This window comes from Pelodiscus sinensis, chromosome 3 (assembly GCF_052426305.1).
Source record: "Pelodiscus sinensis isolate ZL-2025 chromosome 3, ASM5242630v1, whole genome shotgun sequence".
Lineage (NCBI taxonomy): Eukaryota > Metazoa > Chordata > Testudines > Trionychidae > Pelodiscus > Pelodiscus sinensis.
The window spans coordinates 64,477,530-64,500,898 of record NC_143054.1 but is presented as its reverse complement, the minus strand read 5'-3'; the positions used below and the strand labels follow the sequence as shown (position 1 = coordinate 64,500,898).

At 40.9% G+C, this 23,369-nt stretch overlaps 1 protein-coding gene across 2 annotated transcripts in view; it reads right to left on the bottom strand.

Moving 5' to 3' along the window:
- Nucleotides 1–3,349: 3,349 nt before the first annotated feature.
- The window catches only part of ZNF292 (zinc finger protein 292), a 74,706-nt gene continuing 54,686 nt past the window's right edge, over nt 3,350–23,369 (bottom strand). For both annotated transcript variants that reach the window (XM_006133325.5, XM_006133326.5), the window contains 3 exons: nt 22,802–22,938; nt 20,408–20,549; nt 3,350–11,482 (listed from right to left, as the gene is read on the bottom strand). In XM_006133325.5, the coding sequence (XP_006133387.3) occupies nt 4,277–11,482; nt 20,408–20,549; nt 22,802–22,938 (7,485 nt within the window). In that variant the 3' untranslated portion in view covers nt 3,350–4,276. The remainder of the gene's footprint in view (nt 11,483–20,407; nt 20,550–22,801; nt 22,939–23,369) is intronic.

Below are 23,369 nucleotides of genomic sequence, written 5' to 3'. Positions count from 1 at the left end.
GTTATTGAAAAGGCCATCAGATATGTTCACTTCCATTTCTTTTCGCATACCTGAATAGATCTTCAGAAGATACCATACCTGAATGGCTCTTCTGATAATACACAGAAGAAAAGATTCAGTAGATTCTTAGCACCATTACACCATCACACAGTTATCATAAGTGAGAAACAATACAAAATACTTATTTTTGTCACTAAGGAGAACAGGTATGTCTGAATACACAAAAGGAACATGTCTATTAAATAGTGAATTGCTCTTTTTACACTCTTCCTGAATGAAGCATACTTTTGCCAAATATCTCTTGTACTTCATATTATTTTCAATCAAAAATACTTAATACACAAAACCTGCTTTTCAAATGTGGTATTTTCCCTTGTAAATAAAAAACGGTGGCAGTAGACTTCTTTAATCAGGTAACTCAATTCCAAGTTAACAAATCATCCAGCAAGGACGAAAGAACCACTTTGGATTGGTACAGACCCCAAAGTTCTGACTTTGCTTCTGAACGTGGGGAAGGATAGAAAATAGGGAATAATAATAATTTCTCAAGAGACATTGTCAACTGGTGTTAGGATCCATGTTATTAAACATGAATACTATACTAAGAACAGTATTATTTCCTGAACATTTATATCAATGGTAATTTTTTTTTATTTTAGGACATACCTGTGAATCCAAATGTAAAACAAATGCTGGCCCACAATATTCATGGCATTTCCATTCTATAGAGCAGCATGAAAACATAGGCCCAGATCCATGAAGCTACTTAGGTACCTAAGTCCCAATTTTGGCTCCACTACAAACCACAAAACTACCACCAAATTGTGTAGGTACCTAAGCTCATTCAGCACCTAAGTTTTCAGAGTAAAATTTCCCTTGCTGCCTAAGTGTCAATCTCTGGGCGCATACACTGCTGCCTCCCTTGAAGCAACTGGATGCCTACCTGCTGGCAAAGTTGCGTTGACATTTACAGACATAGGGAAGATGGGGCTTTGGCCACGTAAGTTTCATGCCAGGCCCAATCTGGGGCTCTGATGCTACCTACTGTGTATAAAACAAGGAAGTGTTTGGAACAGGGTGGACTGGACCCAGGTCATCCACTCTGCAAGGAGCTTCCCTATCCACTGGAATAGTGTCATTCCCATTCTCTCTTTCTGGCCTGATGGCTGTTCTATTGGTGGGCCAGAGGAAGAGAATGACTTGGTAGTTCAGAAGTTAGGGCACCCCTCCACCCCCAGGAGGTGGGAGACAAGGGCCAATCTCCTTGCTCAAATCACTCTTTCATTATCTATTCATAGTGGAACAGCTTCAATAGGAGAGACTAAGAGGCTTCCCCCCATCAGAATACCGGATAGCTCAATGGTTAGAGCACTCTCCGGAGAAGTAGGAGACCCCTGTTTAGATTCACTTGCCTTTGGTTCAGAGGGAAACAAAACCCGTGTCTCTGTGTTTTCAGGTGAGTGCGCTATTCACTGGGACAAAAGATATAATGTACGTGCCCTCTCCTCCAGCCATTTTGTGCAGAGAGAAGAGCAATGCAGGCACCTAACTCATTCTTACACTCATCAGAGGCACCTAAGCTGCATGACATCAAGAAACTGGTTCCCATTCATGAATCACTAAGGAGAGATAAGTGCCAAAGTCTGGCCTGCAAGAAGGTAGCTCTCAAAGAATGAGGCTGGACTCACCCCCCATCCTTGTCAGCATTTCCCATTAGCTAGAATGAGCAGATCTCAGCCTAATATGCTGGCCTTGTGCATCTCACTGTACAGAAGCTAATTTTCCCCATTCATTGTATAGGGAATGTAGACCTTTCAGACTTAGCGGATTACAGTGTTATTCCTGTGATTTTGTAGGCACTGTGCAGCTAAGCACTGCAGCATTTAAGCCCATTTGTGGATCTGGGCCCTAGGTATTAACATATGAGAAAAACGAATTAGAAACACAAGTGATTGTGAACAGTACAGATTCACTGCTGAATCTGAAATGCAAATCATAAACAGTATATATATATTGGGAATGTTAACATCACATGTTCAGTTTTTATGTAACAAGGAACAGACAATGACTATGGAATTATATAAAAAGGTGAAATCTGCAAATCCTTGATTTCCATAGGACCATTCACTTGAAAGTGCTTGATATCCCTGTAAGAATTTTTGTCTCTTCCTTCTACCTCCCCAAGACTAGAATTTTTTTTTCTAAAAAAATCTATGTTCTAGTCCAACCAAGTATACTGATGCTGAAACAAAAATTAATTCAAGGACTGTGTTTTACTGGTCAAGGCAGACTATCACAATGGCACATTATGACCTTAACATCTAAGAATCTATGTTTTAATTTTATCGCATTTACTTTTAGTATGGCTGCTTTCTTGACTTGTAGGCAGCAATGGTTGAGTGGCTCAAAAGCAGATTAAAGTTACTATTGCTAGCTAATAGGTTCACTTCATACAAGAGCATTTGATTTATGTTAAATGGTACTTCATTTAATACCAGATGGTAACAGACTCTTCACAAGGTTCAACTGCTATTCTTTCTCCTCCAACATTTTATATATTATCTGCATCCTAAAAAAAGACTGCTCTGAATTAAATTGCCTTTTACATCAATATTCATATCAGCTGTCAAAGATTGTAGGTGAGAAGTTTAAACAATCAAACATAATATGTAATGCAAAGAGGATTACATGGGAGTGAGACAGCTTTGTAGAAAAATCAAGTGAATAGCAATCAAGATAAAGATTATTTTATACCACGGAAGGTAAGTTGTGTCCAATAACAGAGAATCCACGGAAAATTATTTTTTATACCAAACAATACAGCTGGCTTGTTCAGTGTAAGTTAAGTATAATCTATGGTTTTAAAACATTTTAGATCTTCTTGCATAATGACGGCTCCTGCTAATGTATTTACTAGTTTTGCTACTAAACAAAGGTAGATGCTTGTCATCGCAGTTAGCAGCATAAAAAGAGATCTCATAAATCCCAGTTACGACAAGTGGAACTGCTTTCAAGTCTCATGCCAGTGTGGAAATACAGACTAGGGAAAACTGTTGGCTAAAACACTCAGCAAGAGAAAAGATGAGTGCAAAAGAGGACCTATACCATTTATAGAATCTAGATATTTTGCCTATGAGTTCACAATCTCTATAACTTTCTTTTCAGGAAGTGCTCCATTTATTCAGTTTTAATTGTCAAGGCACGAGGACTCATAATTATAGTTATCCTCAAACAACAACCCCTACCTCTCTGTTTCCGAAGTAGCATTTTTTAAACAAACAAAAATAAAATATTAAGCTATACACGACTCTAAAGTTACAGAAATAAAAATAACCTTCATAAGATCACATGTATAAAACAAGAAATGAAATGTGATTTTATTTAAGGCAATACTGGGCTACTTCACAAATCACCACCTCAAATATATACACTGCTCCACACTACTAATTCTCTATCACATTCACAACAGGTTCTTTAATACCAAATGTTGTTTAAAATCTCCAATGTAGCAAACTATTTTTATTCACATTTCCATTGTATTATGGAATCATAATAGCTTTGTATCCAATTAAAAGCAATGAAAAATGTAGCTATAGGAAAACTATTTAAATTTATGATTTAGCTATATACGAATACCATCCAAAGATACTGGATGTTAAAATTTACAAAAAATGAGAACTGTCAGTATGTGTTGAACATATGAAATGTGATCTTATCCAGCTCCTTTCCTGTAAATAAATGCTTTATGCAAAATAAACTGCATATGGCAGACTTATTTAGGTTTAGTTCAAAAAGTTCTTAATTTAAAACGATTAAAGCACAGTTTTAAAAACTTGATCGCTTAGTTACAAATTAAAATTCCGAATATAAATGTGTCATTTAATAGTTTAGACTTACAGACTGCTGGTGGCAGCAAATGATTTACAATAATAAATATATACAAAAATGTATCTACAAACAAAGAGTACTGTTATACACGAGAAGTGACCTGGTGAAAGATACCAATCACAGACAATTCACAAAGATTTAGTTAATGGAAAGGACAATTTGATAGAAAGCTGAAGTTCTGATCAACTATTTACAAAACTGAAGCAATGATTCTGTTCCTCAAGTCCCATAGGGATAAAAACAAATAAAAAATTTACATGACTACTGTCATGTTTTTGCTAGGTTAAATCACTTCAACAAAATAAAAAAGCTTCACAATTACTAGCATGCTTGATGGCTTCCTATTCAAAATAAAAATGTATTACAGGTCATGTTTAAAACACAATGATCAGTAATGTGATTCCCCTTCCTCACTACCCATAATTTCTTTTGCAACTGTAACCGCTGGATCATCCTGCCAGTGTCCTTCAAGTTTTTTCAGACTGACGGTAGGTTTCATTTCCTGAAGCTGCTTCAACACAAGCTCAGTGCAGTCTTTAAGAGTCTTGTCTAAAACTATTTTTACATTTTCACTACACTGAAGTTGTGATGGGTTGGCAAACTGTACAAAGGTTTCACTTTCAGAACACGACCACGTGACATTACTACCTGCTAAAGAAGTCTTTTCATTGGATTTTTTTGAGTTTGAATGAGACCCTTTTTTGGTTGCACTGCTATGGTAGTCTCTCTCAGCATTTTTCTTTTGCTTCACAGCAGATTCTTCAAGGAACTTGAGGAATGATACTTCAAACCCCATAGGCTTAAATGAACTCCAATCAAAAGTTGTGGGCTGCTCTTCAGCAGTCTGAACAGCAACTGCAGTCTCTTCCTCCCTACGTACACTACTTAACTCAACTGCCAGTACTTCCTCAGATTTCTCAACTCTTCTCTTTTTATTTTGAGAGAGGTTTTTTTCTTTATTTGCTCTCTTTAAATTATTTGATTTTTGCTTTTCTGAATGACAGGAGACAGTTTCCTGAAAGTTACTATTTACACTGGAAGAGGTCTTTGCTGGATTTTCAGCACATGTGCAATCCTCATTAATCAGTTTAGTAATGAAGAGTTCTGTCAGTTCATCCACTTCATCTTTCTCACCTTTCCCAATTTCATTCTGTGATAATGCAGAGGTACTCAAGTCATCATTGATCTCTGGTAAACATGGATCAGACTCTTCCACGTCTTTTTTTTTATTAGCTTCCTCTTGTTCAGAGGATGCTTCCTTTACTTGTGAGATGGAGTGCTTTTTTGAGACAATAAGAAGATTTCTGTGTTGTGAAGTAAATGCCTTAGATAGCTTATGACATTTATAATGTCTAATTATATTACTCTCACTTGTAACAACTGAGGAACATCCTTTTATCATACAAGGATACTGTGTTACAAATCTGCTTGTACATTCAGATAAGGCATCATTTATAGCCTTTATTGAATACACATGTTTTCCACGTTTCAGGGAATAAGCCTTGTTTTCTTGAATCTGCCCACTTTTTGCATTCTTGCTTTCCAAGTTCACATTTTTCTTTCGCTTGGTCTTTATTGACAATCTGTTTCCTTCCTTTCCTGACCTATTGTGTTTCAGTCCTCTATATTTAGATTTTACTGGCTTCTCTTGGTTTGCCTTGCTGGAAATATTTTCCTGACCTGGTGTTAACCGTCTGGGTCTTATTAAGTGATCTTTATGCCTATCATTGTGCTTATTAAAAATGTGTCTCAGGAGATTTGATCTAGTTGCGTACATACGGTCACAACCCTCACAATCACACTTGTATATGCCATCTTCTTCCACTTTGTTTGGTCTTATTTTAATTCCATGATCTGTCTCCAGATGTAGAATATAATTAAAATACGCTGTAAATGAAGAGTTACACTGAGACTGATCACATGGAAATTTTCCAACATCCAGGGCTGATTTCATGCTTCCAATATCCTCAGGAGTCATCTCATGAAGCTTCATATAATGTTGTATCAGACTAGTAACCTCCTGAAATATTCTCGAACAATCGCTCACTTCACACCTGAATTCTTTCACAGTTTGTTTGGTTTCAGTTTCATCATGTTCTTCTTTACTTGGCTCACTTTCTTCTTCAACCTCCACAGAGAATGCAGGCAGATCTGATTTGTGAACAGCCTGATAATGAAGAATCAAGTTTTGCTGTATTGTAAAAGCTGCAAAACAGCCCTGATGCACGCATCGGTATGGTCTATAAGGACTATATCTAGTGGGAAACTCGAGAGATTTAGTTACGGGTTTCCTTCGTTTTCTTTCTTCTTTCTCCTTCCGATGCCTCCTAATTTTGCGTGCTTTTGGTTGTATCTGTATATTACTGAAAGATGCTGCATTATATTGCTCTGGAGGAACAGTGAGCGCCTGTGGAGGTTTTTCCAGTTTTTCAGGATGCTTTTTTTCTGGTATAAGCTTTTCAGGGACTTTCATAGCTTGTATGGCAGCTTCTTTCTTCACTTCAATTCCTTTAACCAACCGAGTTTCATTTTTACTTTTCATTATTAGAGTCTGCAGATTTTTTATTTCAACGGGTCGTGTGGTTATATTTATAGCTTCATTATGAGATCGTCGTCCGTAAGGTCTTTTTATTTTTAATTTTACCATTTCCTCTGTTGTGAAATGATGCACCAGTTGACAGTGTGCTCGGAGATTTGAATTTCTTGTAAATGTTTTTGGACAGGTAGTCACAACACATTTAAATGGAGCATATTTCAATTGATGCTTCTTGATTTCCAATATCATCTCTGCAGTATACTGATGTACCTTGCCATAGTGTTTAAATAATGCATCCTTTGTCATAGCACTATAATCGCAGCCTGGATCCTGGCACACAAAAGGCTTATGGACTTTGTCACTAAACTGAATATTACTTGTCTGTGCCTGTGATGGCTGGGCCTGGGATGTATTCTCAATTGATGCAACAGCAGTCAGAGGTGCTAGTGTATCCACTGGAGGACCCTGAGACACACTATCAGATGTCTGACTAGAAGTATCATTTTCTAATCTCAGTTTTTGTAAGCCCTCTAAAATTTCCAGCACTTGAACATCATCCTTCTGAGAAGTTTCACCTTGAGAAGAGTTATTCTTTGCAGTAGTGACATCCTTAGTGTGTACTGCAAACTGGGCATGACTGGGTAACTTAACATTTTGTGTACAATTTGCTGGAGGGAGTTCTGTAGTATTTACTTGTGTATTCTGGGTTGACGCAGTAACAGCATCCTGGATTTCACTTTTTACCTCAAGTATTTGGGAATTCATAGCACTTTTAATTATTTCAAGGGTTTTCTCAAAGTTTTGAATAACATTGTCCTCTGAAATCTGCAAATCAGAATTTTCTGGCACACAGGAATTCAGAGCCATCATTTGAGAGTCACCATTTTCAGTTTTTATTGTTAAAGGAGCTAATGCTGCATGGGAATCAAGGTTCGTTTTGAAGTTCTCTTTGACACTGGGCACAAACAATTGATTGTCAACATTGTTTAGTTTTTGGGTAAGATTTTCCACCAACACCTGAGATTCACAGTTTGCCAATAAGTTTGATTGAAAATTATCTGTTGGTACTTGCACACATCCTTCAATATTTTTGGCTAGAAGTCCCATTGCTGTTAAATCATGTACTACTAAGTTTTGTGAAGTGGTAGGTGCAAGCAACGGAGTAGCTGCTTTTTTCTTTCTCTTTGAAGCACTGCTCCCCTTTTTATTCAAGGTACTTGGTCCTGAATTCTTGGGACTATTTATAACCGAAACTCTTGAACTATTACTTGCAATATTCTGTTTTGCTGCAACAGAATTAGAAAATGAGCCAGAAAACAAGCCATTTTCGATAGTTTTTAGCATTAAATCATCTGTTGCAAAACTAGGTAAATTGTTGCTTTCATCCATTGAAGGCATTTTGTTGTTTACGGCCCGGTTTTGGTTTGTTAGTAGGGTACTTGGATTGCAGACTGTTTGCAAGAGAGGGGATACAGTTGGATTGGAGAGAACTGCTGCATTCATTTGAGTTGTACCAGTGGCACAGCCAGTTGTAACTATATGTGGAAGCATTTCTGTGCTATCAAATGTACTCGGAATGCCTGCAGTTTCCAAGGCTTGTTTAATAATTTCATTTCCTTCCTCATTCCCACTGGTATTAAAGTTCGTCACACTGGCCCGTGGAAACATGGTCTGCAAAAAAGCAGCTGAGCGATTTTCAGCTGCAAGCAACTGTAAGAATGATGGATCTTTAAAACATGCTTCTGGATTGAATGTAGACTCCTGGGGGTGCTGCAAGTTTCCGACATTTGAGGACAGAATCATACTGGCAAGTAGAGAAGATTGTCCATTTGTCTGCAGGGCTTCTGGAGAAATTTCTGATCCCTCAATGGGCTTACAAACAGATCGTTTAGACAAGTGACCACCAAGTGATCTAGGATTAGTAAAAACTCTGAAACATCTACTACAGATAAATTTGCCATCTCTAATAATTGCTGGCCATTTTGCTCGCTTATTATGTTTTGGCTTCCTTTCCTTTCCATTTGGACCCCGTCCACGATCTTTTTTTACCTTTTCTGAAGCTGAAACTTGCGAAGAGGTTTCACTGAAGTTATTTTCACTGTTTGCTTGAGAAGAAAATATTGGTTCATCAATACTTTCCTCCTTTGGAAAAACAGAACTCGTGCTTCCTTCTAGTTGAGATGAAAAATGATTGGTACTGTTTTCCAGCTGCGAGAAGACTGAATTTGGGACATGGTCTGTTGGTGAAGGGAAGAGAGAAATGGAATTGCTTTCAGCAGGTAGCGGAAGAAAGGGATCTGAACCACTGTCAATATTCAAAGGCATAACTGTTTTTGCCAGATCTTCTAATTGTGAAGGTAAAGTTGTATTAGACAGATTTTCCATTTGGGAACATAAAACACTCTCAGGTTCACTTTTAATACAGACTGGATTTATGACACTTTCCACTGTAGGTATAATTGGATTAGACAAAGTGTCCAAGTGACTTGGAAAAAGCGTATTTGAGAGATGTTGCAAATGACTTGAGGAAGCAGTATTTACACTGGTTTTGTTTTGTGATGTAAAAGCAGCATTACTTGGGTTGTCCACTTGCGATGGCAAAAAATACACAATCTTTCCATCACTAGGCATATTTTGCAAATTGCTGGGTTTTCTGGGTTTTTTATTCTTACGTTGCATTTTAAAAGCAGCATATTGATCAGGGTGTGCTGCTTTCATATGTTTGCCAATACTTTGTGAGGAGTTGTAGGTTCGAGTACACCCCTCAACCTGACAGTTAAATTTTTGAACTGGAGCTGAAACTGGCGGTATAGCTGAAACTAAAGAACTGCTTAGGCTGGACTGTGATGGAAGAAATATAATACTTTCTAATGTCTTCAGGGGCAAATTAAATGGATTAGCTGCACTCTTAATACTGTCTTCAAGTTCGAGTTTGGAAACGGGTAAGTTGTTTCGATAGCCTATCTGATTCTGCATGTTGAAAGGCATCGCATTACTTACTTGTCTTTCAAGGCTTTTTGATGCAAGACCTTCTGGTTTTTGTGTGTCTGAATTTACAGAAATGTTTTGAATATTCTGGGACTGACTGAAAGAGTCATCCTCCTTTCTTTCCTGTAAAACTGGAAGACAAGAATCATTGCAAGAATCTTCAACTGTCGGACACAACTGCCGGACTTCAGATTTACTGATATCTATTTTACTGCCTGCAGAAGCTAACTTTCCTCTTTGAACAAAGTTATCCCGGACCTTCTGACTAAGAACAGGCATCCTGATGTTGCTCATTCTATTTGCTGCTTCTTTCTTTACTGGACCAGCAACAGTGCGCTCCAAACCATCAGAAGATAGGGAATCAGCTTGCCTCAGCATGCTGGCTGATTTATTTGCTCTCTCTGTCCCAATTGATTTCATTTGATTCCACACATTACTGTCTGCTTCAGTAAAGTTACTTGTGTTATTGTCTAGAGAAGAGATCAATTCCTTTTTTACAGCAATTCCTTCAGGGTTTTCATTCGCTTTTGAAGATTGAATGATATCAGTTCGATTAATCTGGCCTTCAATCTCTAACACTTTTTCAGGCTGCTTATTATGATCTTCAGCATGTTTTTCCAGTTCATTCTGAGAACGGTAAACTTTTCCACAGCCTGTGAATTTGCAGGTATAGGTATTATAGTGTTGTGCTTCATGATCATACAGCAAATATGCTTCTGAAAACACTCTGCCACATTTAGGAAACATACATTTTGCTCTAAAGACTTGATGTTCTTTTCTGTGAGTTAAGAGCTCAGCGTAACTGTTAAAACCTGCCTTACATTTCATCTGTATACAGATGTAGGGCTTGCTGCCACAGTGCATTTGTAAGTGATCGTTGAGGTGAGTAACACTTACAAAATGTCGTCTACAGTACTGGCAAATAACTTTTTTGCTTTGCATTTCAAGAAATCGTTTAGCTTCTTCATTATCTTTATGCCCCTTTGCATGTGCAATCAAATTTTTAAAGTATTTAAAACCTTTTTTGCAAAATGTTACTGGACATGTGAATTCATTAACAGGCAATGGTTTTTGAACTGGTATTATTTCTGGTACATAAGGTTTATCTTTGTCATCATTTTCATCATCTGAACCATCATTATCATTGAACACTATGAAATCTGCTGAATAAAGACTATTCTTTTTAATGGGTCGTTGTTCCTGCTTGGATATGGCATTAGCCTTCTGATTCTCACCGGTGGTTGCTATTTTAGGAGGTCTTCCCAATCTTCTAAGTGGTTTCATAGCAGCCAGTCTCTCTTTGCTAGACTTCTTAACATGTAGAGTTACATGAGGAACAAAGGTTTCTTTAGAATTAAAATTGTGAGCACATATAGGGCAACTGTAAATTCCATCTTTATAGTGTTTCTGTGCATGCCTAACTATTCTATGACCAAGGAATTCTTTGTCACATAACACACAATACTGCATGTAGGCTTGCCAGTTCCTAAACCTTGCTGATATGAATCCCCTCTCTCTCAGTTTTTTAATTTCTCTCTTTTTCTGCTTTTCATCTCTTATGCCTTTAAGCAGGCTTGTAGCTTCATCAAAACATCCAGCAAGACCATTCAGAGAAGTTTCTTTAGTCTCCTCTTGGCAGTCTTCGACCTTCTCATATACTTCACTGTCATTCAACTCGTCTATTGAAGATACAATGGATGCCTCCTCTCCCATCAATGCAAGACACTGACGTTTTAGAGTTTTCCAGTCCCAGAATTCTGGATCAAAAGGCCACTGAGTTTTCAATACAAGCAACAGCTCACAGCGTAATGAATTTGGTATTGGAAGATTCTCTTCATCATATTTCTGGTCAGGCTGATTATAGAGCATTTCAACAGCATAGTATGCATCCACAGTGGGTTCAAGAAGAAATTCACTTAATTGACAAGCACGTTTAACCTCCAAATCATCTGGCAACAAACAGGAGATAGTTTTGCAAATGGATATCTTGACATCTGTATTTTCACTGGATTCCAAACGCAGTGCTTTCACACACAGTTCAATGCAGGTTGCAAGTCCAGCAGCTTCAATCTGCAAAGATAGATACAAATTTTAAAAAGTCATTTCTACAAGGGTCTTTTTTCCATTTGTTAATGCGAGATCATTTTCATTGGTCAATCCAGAATTTCAAGAAATTGAAAAGGCAAATCACAAAATGTGAATAATATAAAGTTTTTAAAAAATGACAGTTTAGTAGTTCAAACTGTAGAACTGTGCAACACAGTGAAAAAAAGCTCAGAGTATTATGCCTTGGTTGGGCTACTTGATCTCCAGGCTGGCAAAGGAACCTGAACCACCATTCTTTTTAAAATTCACATGTAAATAAGAAATGCAGAAATCTCTCCTTTCCTGCCCTGTTAGGATCCCTTATTTTAGGAGTTTGTTCATTAGTACAGTACAGTAGTTCAGTCTTTGTAATGAAGAACTGGGCTTTTTACAAATAAAGCCTACCAACTATGCCAAATTACACTATGGTTTTGAGAGGGACTCCATTGATATCAGATTCATTTAACTAGGGATCTTTAACTTAGAACTTGAATTCTGGTCACAGAAGATAAGTGTGATGACCAATAAATCTTCTAGCTTTCCTAGTTATGCTAATTGCAGCAGTACCCACAGCACCAAAATAGTTGTCTTTTCTTTAAGATATAAAACCAGTTTTAAGGAACAGTAGTTATAAAGTCACACTGATCTTAAATTGAGAAGATAAGGTTGTATTCTGATTAGATTAGTAATCAGAATAAAACTTGTAATATATTACTAAAGTGTTTCACCTAAGTGTGTAAACAGTAATTTGTGGGTAATTTTTTCTAGAGGTGGACTCAGATTTTAATTTATACGAAGGCCACATTATACTACTCTGGCAGTGACCTGGTGGGATAAGTTTCATGGCTAGAATACTGGTATAGAGGGATATAGCTTATTCAAGGACAGGCTGGGTAAAAAGGGAGGTGTTGCATTATACACCAAGAACAGTGTTCCCTCTAAAATTTTCCATCCATGAGCTGAGTGAATTTTGTCTTGTGCATCAATATTGAGGTGTGCGCTTGTCCAGATGGTTGCCACTGTGGCACCCAAGTTATTAAAAATATCTTATAAGTTTCTCCCTTTTTGTTCTGCTGCCATGTCTCCTACCCTCCTCTCATCTCATCTACTCCCCTGGTGCCTGCTGCCCCCCACCCCTCGCCCTCCTCTGCTGTCCTGGTTCTTGTCCTTCTCACTCCCCTCAGCCCTCCTGGGACCTGCCCCCTCCCTATCCTCTCTGACCCCTGCACCCACTCTTCCCTCCCCCACTGTGCCCACCCCCTCCTCTAGCCCCACTGATCATCTGTAGTTGTCCATCCCCATCCTCTCTCCTAACACCTCCTGCCCTGCCACTCTCTTCTGTCCACTGGTCCTCATCTCTCCCCTCCATGCCCCTCCCTATGTCTGCCCTTCCACTTCAACCACAACCCTCCCCCACCTACCCCTACATCTTCCCTTACCCTCTGCACTCTCCTGGTGCCTCCCCCTTCCCTCACTGCCCCTGCAGTCTCAACACCTGCCCCCCTTGCCCTCTTCCTCTTTGGTCCCCCCCCCTTAGCTGCAGTTCTCTTCATCCTCCTCTGAGCCCTCACACACGACTTGTTCCATCCCATACTTTCATCATGCCCACCCCTCCTTTCAGCCCCTCTTCTCCTAGCACCCACTCCTCCCCTCTCCTCCTCCTTCCTCTTGCCCTCATTGCCCCTCCTCTCTTCCAGCATCACCCTGTCCCCTCTCTTTTCCCACCCCCACTGACACCTGACAATTCCCTCCCCCTCTGATCAATCTGCCCTTTCCCCTCACTGTCTCCTCTTGGCCCCCTGACATTTGTCTCTCCTCCATCCTGCCCCTTGTGCCTTCCCCTTTTTTCTCCTGCCTTGGCCCCTTCCTCTCCTCACCCCCTCCTGTCTCTTCCCTCCCCCCTTCTACCTTCCTGACACCTGCATCCCTCGTGCCGGAGCCAGTGCTGTTACCATATTGTTTTATTCTGCATATTATACATAAGCATCCACCAGAGAATTTCCTATCTAGCAACTACATAACTGAAGTGTACAGAGGCAGAAACAAGACCTACCTTCCAACCTGGCCAACCAGTAATCCTGCAGATATCCTAGGGCTGGCAGCCAGAATTCAGTGAGCCCCTCAGCAAGACATAAATAACAATGTATACCCTAACCTGAAGTAATGAAAGGAAATCCCTCTGGAAAAATGCCCCCTCCCTGAGCACAGGCAGGGAACGGCCCCAGATACCAGCGCAGAGCAGCCAATCCCTCTCAGGGCACAGAGCTTAGCGTCCCACACAATGGAGACCCCCTGGGGAAGAGGTGTGTACTGAGCAGCTCATACTGGCAACCAAAAGCCGCTGTTGCCACGTGCGGGCTGCAGGCACCAAGAACTCTGGGTGAGGGGAAGGCACAGTGCTCTCCTCTAACCTTAGTTAAACCTCTGCAGACAGGTCGCAGCTGCCAGGGTGCACTCTGCATCTCGGACAGCGGGAAGCAGCCCACTCCCTAGGGGTGAGTCTTCATGTGCCCCGTATGCCAGGACTGGAGCTGGGGCCACGGTGCTACTTTTAGTACCACAGCTCAGGCTCCAGCTCTGGCAGCTGCCCCACTGCTCCTGAGGCAGCTACTTACCACATGGCCCTGCCCCTGTGAGCAGCTGCGGCTGTGGCTACACAGCTCTACTGAGGTGGTGGGCAGGACCAAAATTCTTGGTGCATGTCTGAGCAGATGCGCACCTTACAGGGAACACTGACCAAGTATGTATACAATGGTTGGGAGATGAAGCAGGCAGACCAGCTGAATGTAATTGGGCTGACATCTTGGTAGGGGCACACTATAAACTATCAAATCAGGAAGAGGAGGTGGACAAGACATTTCTAAATCAAACACCAGAATTATCTAAAGCACAAGACTGGGTAGTAATCTAAGTTCCCTGTAAACTGTGCGGTTACGTGTCCACGCAGCTATTTATTGGAGCTCCCGCAGCACAGGCAGGGAACTCAGCAGACCGGCTGGGGGAGGGGATATCTGAGCACCCTCAAACGGAACTGCCTGACTGAGATGGAGGAGCTCAGAGAGTAGGTAGGGAGGGTAGATAAGGAGGCGGGAAGGAGGGATAAGTGGCTGGGGGGAGAATTGCAGAGTAGGGGCATTTGGGGAGAGGAGGAGGGAGTAACTGGCTGGGAGGAGTTGAAGGGGAGGGGAGTTTGGAAAGTCCGGTCTGCGCCAGGAGAAGAGGTAGAGGCAGAAACTCAGCACTCTTCTCAAGCCTCTTGGACTGGGAAGGGGGGGTGAGGGAGAAGCTGACTGCATTGGGTAGGTGGGGGAAAGGGTGGGTGGGTGCTGACACTGGGGTGAGGTGGAGGAGAGGGGAGTTTGTTTGTGCTGTGTGTCCTGGAGTGAGGTGGGGGAGGAGTGGAGAGCTGCATTTCCTGTAGGCTGTTGGTGCCTGCAAGTCTGAGAAGCATGGTTTTATCCCAGTTGCCAGCTGGGCTGCAGGGAGCAGACTGTACAGGGGTGGGTGGGGGAAAAGGGGTATGTGGTGCTGGCATCTGTGCAGTGAGGTGGGGGTAGGGAGAGGAGAGTTTGTTTGGGGTGTCCTCCAGACTCACTAGTTGCAATCCTCTCTGTCTGTCTGGGTTGGTGGAGGAGGGAAGCAGGCTGCATGGGGGAAGGGCGTGTGCCAGGACATTTGCATGATTACGTTTCAAGTTGATTCATAGATGTGTTTAGCATCTTAAAGCTGAGCTATGTGTGGATAATATGCATTTTTGTGTATTTACTAGCTTGAGTTGTTAAAAAGGATCATACATATACTCCAAGGGTAGCATTAATTTTCTTTTTATTTAATTTCATATTAAATATCATAAGTATTGTTCTTTGTTAACTATCCCTTGTTTTAATATACTTTCTTCCACACCTATGGACTGTTTAGAATTTTTATATATTTTATATAGTTTGTATTAGTGGTACCTGTCCACAAGTTACCTCAATATTGGTATTGCACATAAGAAATTTCAACCTGCCCAAAAGAAAATTCAACGCACCCAAGGATAGAAAATGTCAGAGGGAACACTGATAGTAATGAGGAATTTTAACAATCCATATAACTATTGGAAAAGTAATACAAGAAACACATCTGCAATAAGTTATTGCACTGTATTAGGGGCAACGTTTTTGTTTCACAAAGTGTAGGATATAACTGAGAATGGCCATTTTATACTTGAGTTTGACCAAAAGGGAGAAATTTGTTATGAAGGGGGAAGGCAATTTGGGTGAAAGTAACCAAAGTTCTACAAAGAGGAAGCAGTGAGAGCAGAAGAAGAAGAAGAATAATGGGGGGGAAAAAGAGGAGACTTTAACAAACCCAGAAGTGGTACATAAGGTCCCATTGAAGAAAATCTAATGGAAAAAGAAGTTCAGGAGAGCTGGATGTTTCCCAAAGAGACAATCATAGAATCACAGAACACTAGAATTGGAAGGGACCTCGAAGGGTCATCGAGTCCAGTCCCTGGCCCTCATGGCAGGACCAAGCACTGTCTAGATCACAGTTTCCCAATTTTATTTGGCCACAGAACCCTTATAAAAAAAAGCAGGAGGGAAGTAGTCAATCGGGGGGGGGGGGGGGGGGAAGGGTGTGTGTGTGGAGAAAACTGTCAAGCAAAAAACAAAACACACCGCCCCACCCCTAAGACCGCAGGACCCCCTGAAAATGGAGGCCCCAGGCAACCACTTGGCTCCCTAAGACCGGCTCAGGGGATGGGGGAGGAAGGAGTGATCGGGTTCTTGCAGAACCCTTATTTTCACTTCACGGAACCCCGGGGTTCCACAGAGCACTATTTGGAAAACACTGTTCTAAATCATCCCTGTTATTAATACTAAAATGTTACAATATTAAAGGCACAACTGCAAACTATCTTGATGCAAAGGAAAAATGGTAAGGAGGCCAATATAGCTTCATCAGGGTCTCTTTAGTGACTGCTAAATCAAAAAGCCTGCAAAGTGTGGAAACATGGCCAAATTGCTAAGGAGAAGTACCAAAGAAAAGGACATGGAAGGACAAAAATCAGAAAGGTGAAAACCCAAAACTATTTACACCTAGCAAGGGACAAAGAGCGAAAGAGAAGATTCTTTAAATATATTAGGAGGAAAAGAAAGATGAAGGAAAGTGTTGGTCTTCCACTTCACAAGAAGGGACAGCTAACAACCAATGACATCAAGAAGTGTAACATGCTTAATGCCTATTTTTTCAGTCTTTATTAAACAGGTTAATGTTGACTAAAAGTCTCAACATAATTAATACTAACAACAAGGGAAAGGAATGCAAGCCAAAAGACTGAAAAAACAAGTTGCAGAATACTGAAGTATATTAGATGTATTCAAGTAATCAGGATCTGATGAAATTATTTCTAGCTGAAATAAGGAACCATCAGAACAATTAGCTGAAGCAATACGAACCATCAGCAATTACCTCTGAGAATTTATGGAACATGGGTGATATCCCAGAGGACTAGAGAAGGACATAGTAACTATCTTCAAAAAAGGTAACAAAGAGGACCTGGGAAATTATAAACCAGTGAGCCTAAAATCAAAACCTGGATTTATACCAGCACAAATTATTAATCAATCTGCAATAATCTAGAGGATAATAGGGTCACAAAGAGGAGCTAGTCAAGAATAAATCGTGCCAAACCAACCTATTTTCATTCCTCGACAGGTTACTGGCTTGGTCAATAGGGAGGAAGCAGTAGAGTGATACATCTCTATTTTAGTAAGGAAATTAGTGTAAGGTTCGTGTGCATCTGGTTGAAAGGCCATATTCAAAGAGTAGCATCAATGGTTCACTGTCAGGGTGTGACAGCTGTCACTTTCAATAAAGACAGCGCAAAGTACTTCATTTAGGAAGAAAAAAAATCCAGTGCACAACTACAAAATGGGGAACAACAGAGTAGGTAGTTATATTGCTGAAAATGATTTGGAGGTTATACTCTATTTGTGATCTACTATGAGTCAACAATATGATGCAGCTGCAAAAAAGGCTAATATTCTAAGGTACCTTAACAGGAGTGTTCAATGAAAGACAAAAAGTAACCATTATGCTCTAGTTTGCACTGGTGAGGCCTCAGCAGGAGTACTGTATCCAATTCTGGGCACTAAATTTTAGGAAAGATGTGGACAAATTGGAGGGAGTCCAGAGGAGAGCAACGAAATGACAAAAGGTTTAGAAAACTTGACTTACGAGGAAATGTTAAAAAAATGTGGGCATGTTTAGTCTTGAGAAAGGAAGATTCAAGGAAGACCTGATAATAAATTTCAAATATAAGAGCTGCTATAAAGAGGACAGTGATCAACTGTTCTCCATATCCACTGAAGCCAGGACAAAAGTAATGAGCTTAATCTGCAGCAAGGGACATTTAGGTTAGGTATAAGAAGACCATCAGGGTAGCTAAAGTCTGGAATAGGATTTCAATAGGCACTAGGAATTCCCACCACTAGAGGTTTTTAAGACTAGGCTGGACAAACACCTGTCAGAAATGGTTTAGGTATACTTTTTCCTTTCTCAGCACAGGGGGGTGGAACTGGATGATTTCACAAAGTCTTTTCCAGCTCTACATTCCTATAGTTCTGTTACTTTTATAGTCACTTTAAGAGCCCTCTAAACTGCCAAAGAGTTGTAAAGAAACTTCAGTCAGGAGCGGTCCGAGTTGGACTGCGGCAGCTGGCGCCCCATGTGGAACGCACAATCGGCGTCCCCGCCTGCACGGCCGTCAATGGGGTGATGTCATCATCGGGTGCCATTGAAGACAGCGCCCTAGGCAATGGCCGAGTTGGCCTACAGCCACGGGCCACCCCTGACTTTAGTGTAAATGAGAAGAAAGGCTATAGTATTTATGAAGTTCATTTCCTATACCTTACATTTCTACCATCACGTGGAATGATCCATAACTCATTCAGTAATGACTTCCTATTTTTAGGAAATGCATTAAGCATATAATACACAAGGCTCAAGGTCTGGACCACAACTTCTCATGCAAGCAGTTGTTTCTATCCAAATCAAATACAAAAAGTAAATCAGTGTTGAATGAAGGAAGAAGTAGGGGGACAAGTGAATATAGTCTTATGGGATATACCACTCTGAACTCCACTTACAGAAAAAAACTTGTTTTTCCTCTTAAAACAATAAGCTATGGATCTACTGCCTGTAGAAAAAAACCCAAGAAGGACAAGACAAAGTGATTAACATTAACTAATAGAAGAAAGATGTAGAGGAGACAATGGGTGACCTTACATATATGATTAACTGAGATGCATGGATTGAGCTTAGAACACCAAATCCATTCTAAATCCATAAAAAGCAAATACTTCAAAGTCAAGACATAACTTAAGCCCTCAAAGCAAAATTATACCCTTAATGGTGAATCATAAAGCAATAACAAACTTTTGTTTTTTGCCTTTTACAGCCCGTTTAAACATTGAGACAGCTTCAATTGCGCCCACCTTCAAATCTTTGTTTTCCCCGTTTTATTTTCATTTATACTTTAAGTATTAAGAATATTAGGTCCTCACATTCCTCTCTTCACCAAAGTAGCTTGAAGTAGCTATTTGGAGCGTAGGAATAATATTACAGGAGGCTGTATCCTCAGCAACAGATCTCTCATCTTCCAAGTTGCAATATCTATTCCCACTCCTGCCTATACTCAAAAGTTGTAATAAATTAGCTCAGTTACTGCAATCCCTTGTGTGGACATTCTTAAATCAATTTAAGAGTCTCTTATATAGATTCATCTTAAGTGAATACCTTACCAACTTAAGTCAAACAGATATGAAGGACTCAAATTGATTTTACATCAGTTTATACCAGGGGTGGGCAAGATATCTCCCATGACAAGATCTAGCCCGCCAAGCCACCAGATCTGGCCTGCAGACCACCTTTCTGGGACCCTCAGGCACACATCAGCCACTGTTTTAAATACCGGGCTGTTCCATGACTGTCTGCTCTGGAGAGAGGGGAAGGCTTTGTATGAGCTCCCTGACCCCAGCCCAATCCTCAGCACCTATTGGCTGGAAACAACCAATAGGAACTGAGATTGGCTTGAGGGACATAGGCAGTGCAAGCCCCTTCTCCCTCCTGGAGCTGAGAGCCACATGGAAGGAGCAGCATGCAGTTTTAAGTGGTGTGGGGCTGCAGCAGGCAGGGAACACAGCCTTTCTTGGGGGTGCTGCAGGGCTGCTGGCCGGGAGATGCTTAGGTAAGTGCCTTCCAGCCAAAACCTGCCTCTGGCATCCCTGCCCTTCCCGCACTCCAATTCTCTCCCTCAGGTCACCATCCAAACCCTCTTCCCACTCTTGCCCAAGGTCATAACTCCCTCCCAGACCCTGTAGCCCCTCCTACAGCCTTCCCCGAGCCCAGAATCCTCTCCTGCACCCATGCCCCCTCTGAGATCCTACACCCCGTTCCCCTGCCACAGGTTACCACTCAAACCCTCTGCAGCCTGCACCCTCTTTTCCTCTTCTCCCTGGTCACAATTCCTTCCCATTTTGCACCCTCTTCTACAATCCCTCCCCCAGGCCAGAATCCTTTCCTGTCCCCTGATCCAAGTCACAATCCGTTCCTTCATCCAAACTCCATTAGACACACCATTTCCTTTTTGCACCCCAGTCCTTTACCCCATGTGCCCTTCTGCACCTCCAGCCTAGATTCCCACAACTCCTCCACAAAAAAGTGCAGCCCTTGACCACTTTCCAAAGTCTTGGAGTGGCCTCCCACCAAAAATGATTGCCCACCACCTGGTTTATACATTGATAAGAAGGCAAGAAGGCAAGGCTTAGGGCTCAAAGGTTTATTGTACTTGCTAGCTGGCATCCAGAAAATTTTCAAAGTTTCATTGAAAGGGCCATGAAAATACATTTTTCACAGTATCCTTACCTCTGAATTAATTACTTTAATCAGGAAGAATATATGATAAACCGTCTTAGTTAACACCGAAAGTTGACGACACCTCTCTAGATACACTTGTACTGAAGGCTCTACTCTTTGTTGCAGTTTGCTCCAGAAGAGAGTTAATTCCCTGGAAATAGAGTTTTAAAAGACAGAATAAAATATAAATGGAAGCAACAACACAACTACTATATTTGATCAAGTTGCAATTCTTTTAAAATATAAGGATGAAAACAAGATTTAAGCTGCCTCTGAAAAAAAAATCTAACAATTCATATTTTTATAGAAAATCATGGTTCATCTGTGCTGGGCTATATTAATAGGAGTGTCAGATGAAAGACATGGGAGGTAATTGTTCTGCTTTAGTTGACACTGGTGAGGCCCTAGTACAGGGGGTGGGGCCATTGACTCTCAGAAAAATCAGTCAGGGGCCACACAAAAGTGAGAAGCAAAAAATAAAAAAAAAATAAACCCCTCAATGACACTCCCCAAATTCCCCTCACACCCCAAAGCCTAGGGGGGCCCAGGCAATAGATTTTGCGTGCTCCAGACCCACTGGGGGTATCAGTGAGGCTGGAGCACCAGTGTGAGCTCCCCAATGCTGCGGCGGTGGGGGGGGGGGGGGGGGAGAGAGGAATCCCCGAGCCTCAGGGGCTGGATCCAGGCAAGCCAGAGGCTGGATCCAGTCCCTGGGCCTTAGGTTCCCCACTCCGCCCTAGAAGGAATAGCGTGTCCAGTTTTGGTTGCCAAACTTTAAGTAGATGTTGACAAACAAGAGAGTCCAGAGGAAAACAATCAAAATGATAAAAGGTTTAGAAAACCTAAACTGCAAAGAAAGGTTTAAATAACAGGGTATGGATAGTCTTGAGGAAAGATGACTGAGGGGGAACCTGGTAAGTCTTCAAATATGTTAAGGGCTGTCAAAGAAACTGGTGATTGACTGTTCTCTGTGTCCACTGAAGGTAGGACAAGAAGTCACAGGCCTAATCTGCAGCAAAGGGACTGTGACTTCTTCTCATACCTTCATAGATTTTGGTTAAATATTAGGGACAACTTTCTAATTATAATAGTAGTTAAGCAATGGAACATGTTGCCAAAGGAAGTTTTTAAGAACAAGTTTGATAAATATGTGTCAGAAATGGTTTAGGTATATCTAATCCTGCCTCAGCATGTGCCGATGGACTAGATTATCTATCGTGGTCCCTTCCAGCCCTATGTTAATTCACAGACTTTATGTACACATAATTTATTATATTTACACATAATTACTCTGAAAGTTAGCCCAATAAAGTTAGATTTCAGATAAAAATATGGAGGCCAGATTGCTTCTTCTTAACAAAATAAAGTAGAAGAAAACACCAAATTTGCAGGTGTAAATGGTAGAGTATTTTATTTAACCACTAATGATATACAAAGATTGGCTCTATGCCTACAGGAGGATCCATTACTGCAAAGCCTTGAGTTGAGTCCCATTATTTTTAAATGATACTTCACACAAACACAAGTCAGAACCTGGGCTGCCAACTGTAAATCGTAGGGGGGAAGGGAGCTGATCGGGGCCTGGCCATTTAAAAGGGTGTGGGGCCCCTGGCTGCCATAGCAACTGGAGCCCCAGGCCCTTTAAATAGCTGCCAGAGTCCCAGGAAGCACTTAAGAGCTGACTGGGGGAGACTAGTCCCCAGCTCTGCCTCCTCCGCCTGAGGCCCTACCTGTTCCAGGGGCCTGGAACCTGCCTCCCCAACCTTACCCAGGGACCTGGCAATTCTATCAGCAGCCCTGGCCAGCACTAGCAAATCCAAGAGCAGGGCTGGGATCAGTCAGCAAATTACCAATTTTGCCAGACTGAAGTTCCTGTGGGTCTGCTGCTTCCCAATGAGACTTGCTACTTGTCCTACATGCCAGGTGAAAGCTTGTTCTAACTACTAAATGCTGCTCAGCTACAATGAGGTTTTAATGCCACTGTGGAGAAATGTTCCTGGAAGATTTCACGGGAAATGATTATTTCATTTTTTAATATAGACTGAAATAGGTGACTTATGTGAAAAGTTCTCTTCCAGACAACAGAGTTGTCTAAAATTGAGACAGTTTTTATTACAAGGTTGACCACCTAACAGATGTAAAAATTATGTTTCCATAGTACAATATATTTAATTTATTTTCAAGTGAAGTGACTCAGTGCTCACATTGTCTGCTGATGCCTAATCCATAATATGGCCTTTGAAAGAAATGTAAGAAAATGTTATTTATTGTGGATTATTATAAAACATTACATTTATATTAAGCTTTTTCTGTTATTTTATCAAAAAAAGCTGACAGGACCTGTTCCTTCCAACAAATTTTATTTTACTGTTAAAAAACAAGCAAAAAGAGATTGTAACTCACCAAGCACAGTACATCTCTCCTTGCTGTAGCTGACGAGATAAAAACGCTGCACATAAAATTAGCGCGCTTTTTTCGTCTCCATCAGACTCTAGGTTACAGATCATTTCTAGGGCATCTTTGCAATCTACTGCTGCGATCTGGAGGGGAAAAATACAACTGGATCAATGAAAACTGACAAGATGGTTTTCAGGCATGTGGTAATATGGGGCTCTATGGGAAGGCAAGAACAAGGAATTTAGTGAACATTTTCAAACTTCTTATTTCACATTTAAGGACTTAGAGCAACTGATGAGCCTCTGGATAGAAGTAGTATGTCAAATACTAGATCTGCCAAAAGAAAAACTGTCTATCTATAAAATGGATATATCTCAAAGATTCTGCAAGACAATGTTGATTTTGTCTATTGTACTATTCATTTTTTGTGTGTTTATTATTTAAAGCATTGTAACAGATTTGAGATTGTGTTATTAGTCAATACTTCCCATTTTTCTATCGCAGTAGCCTACTGTGCATCTCAGTTTTTACTACGGCTTCAGAAGTCCACCACAGAGCTGTTCTATATATGCCT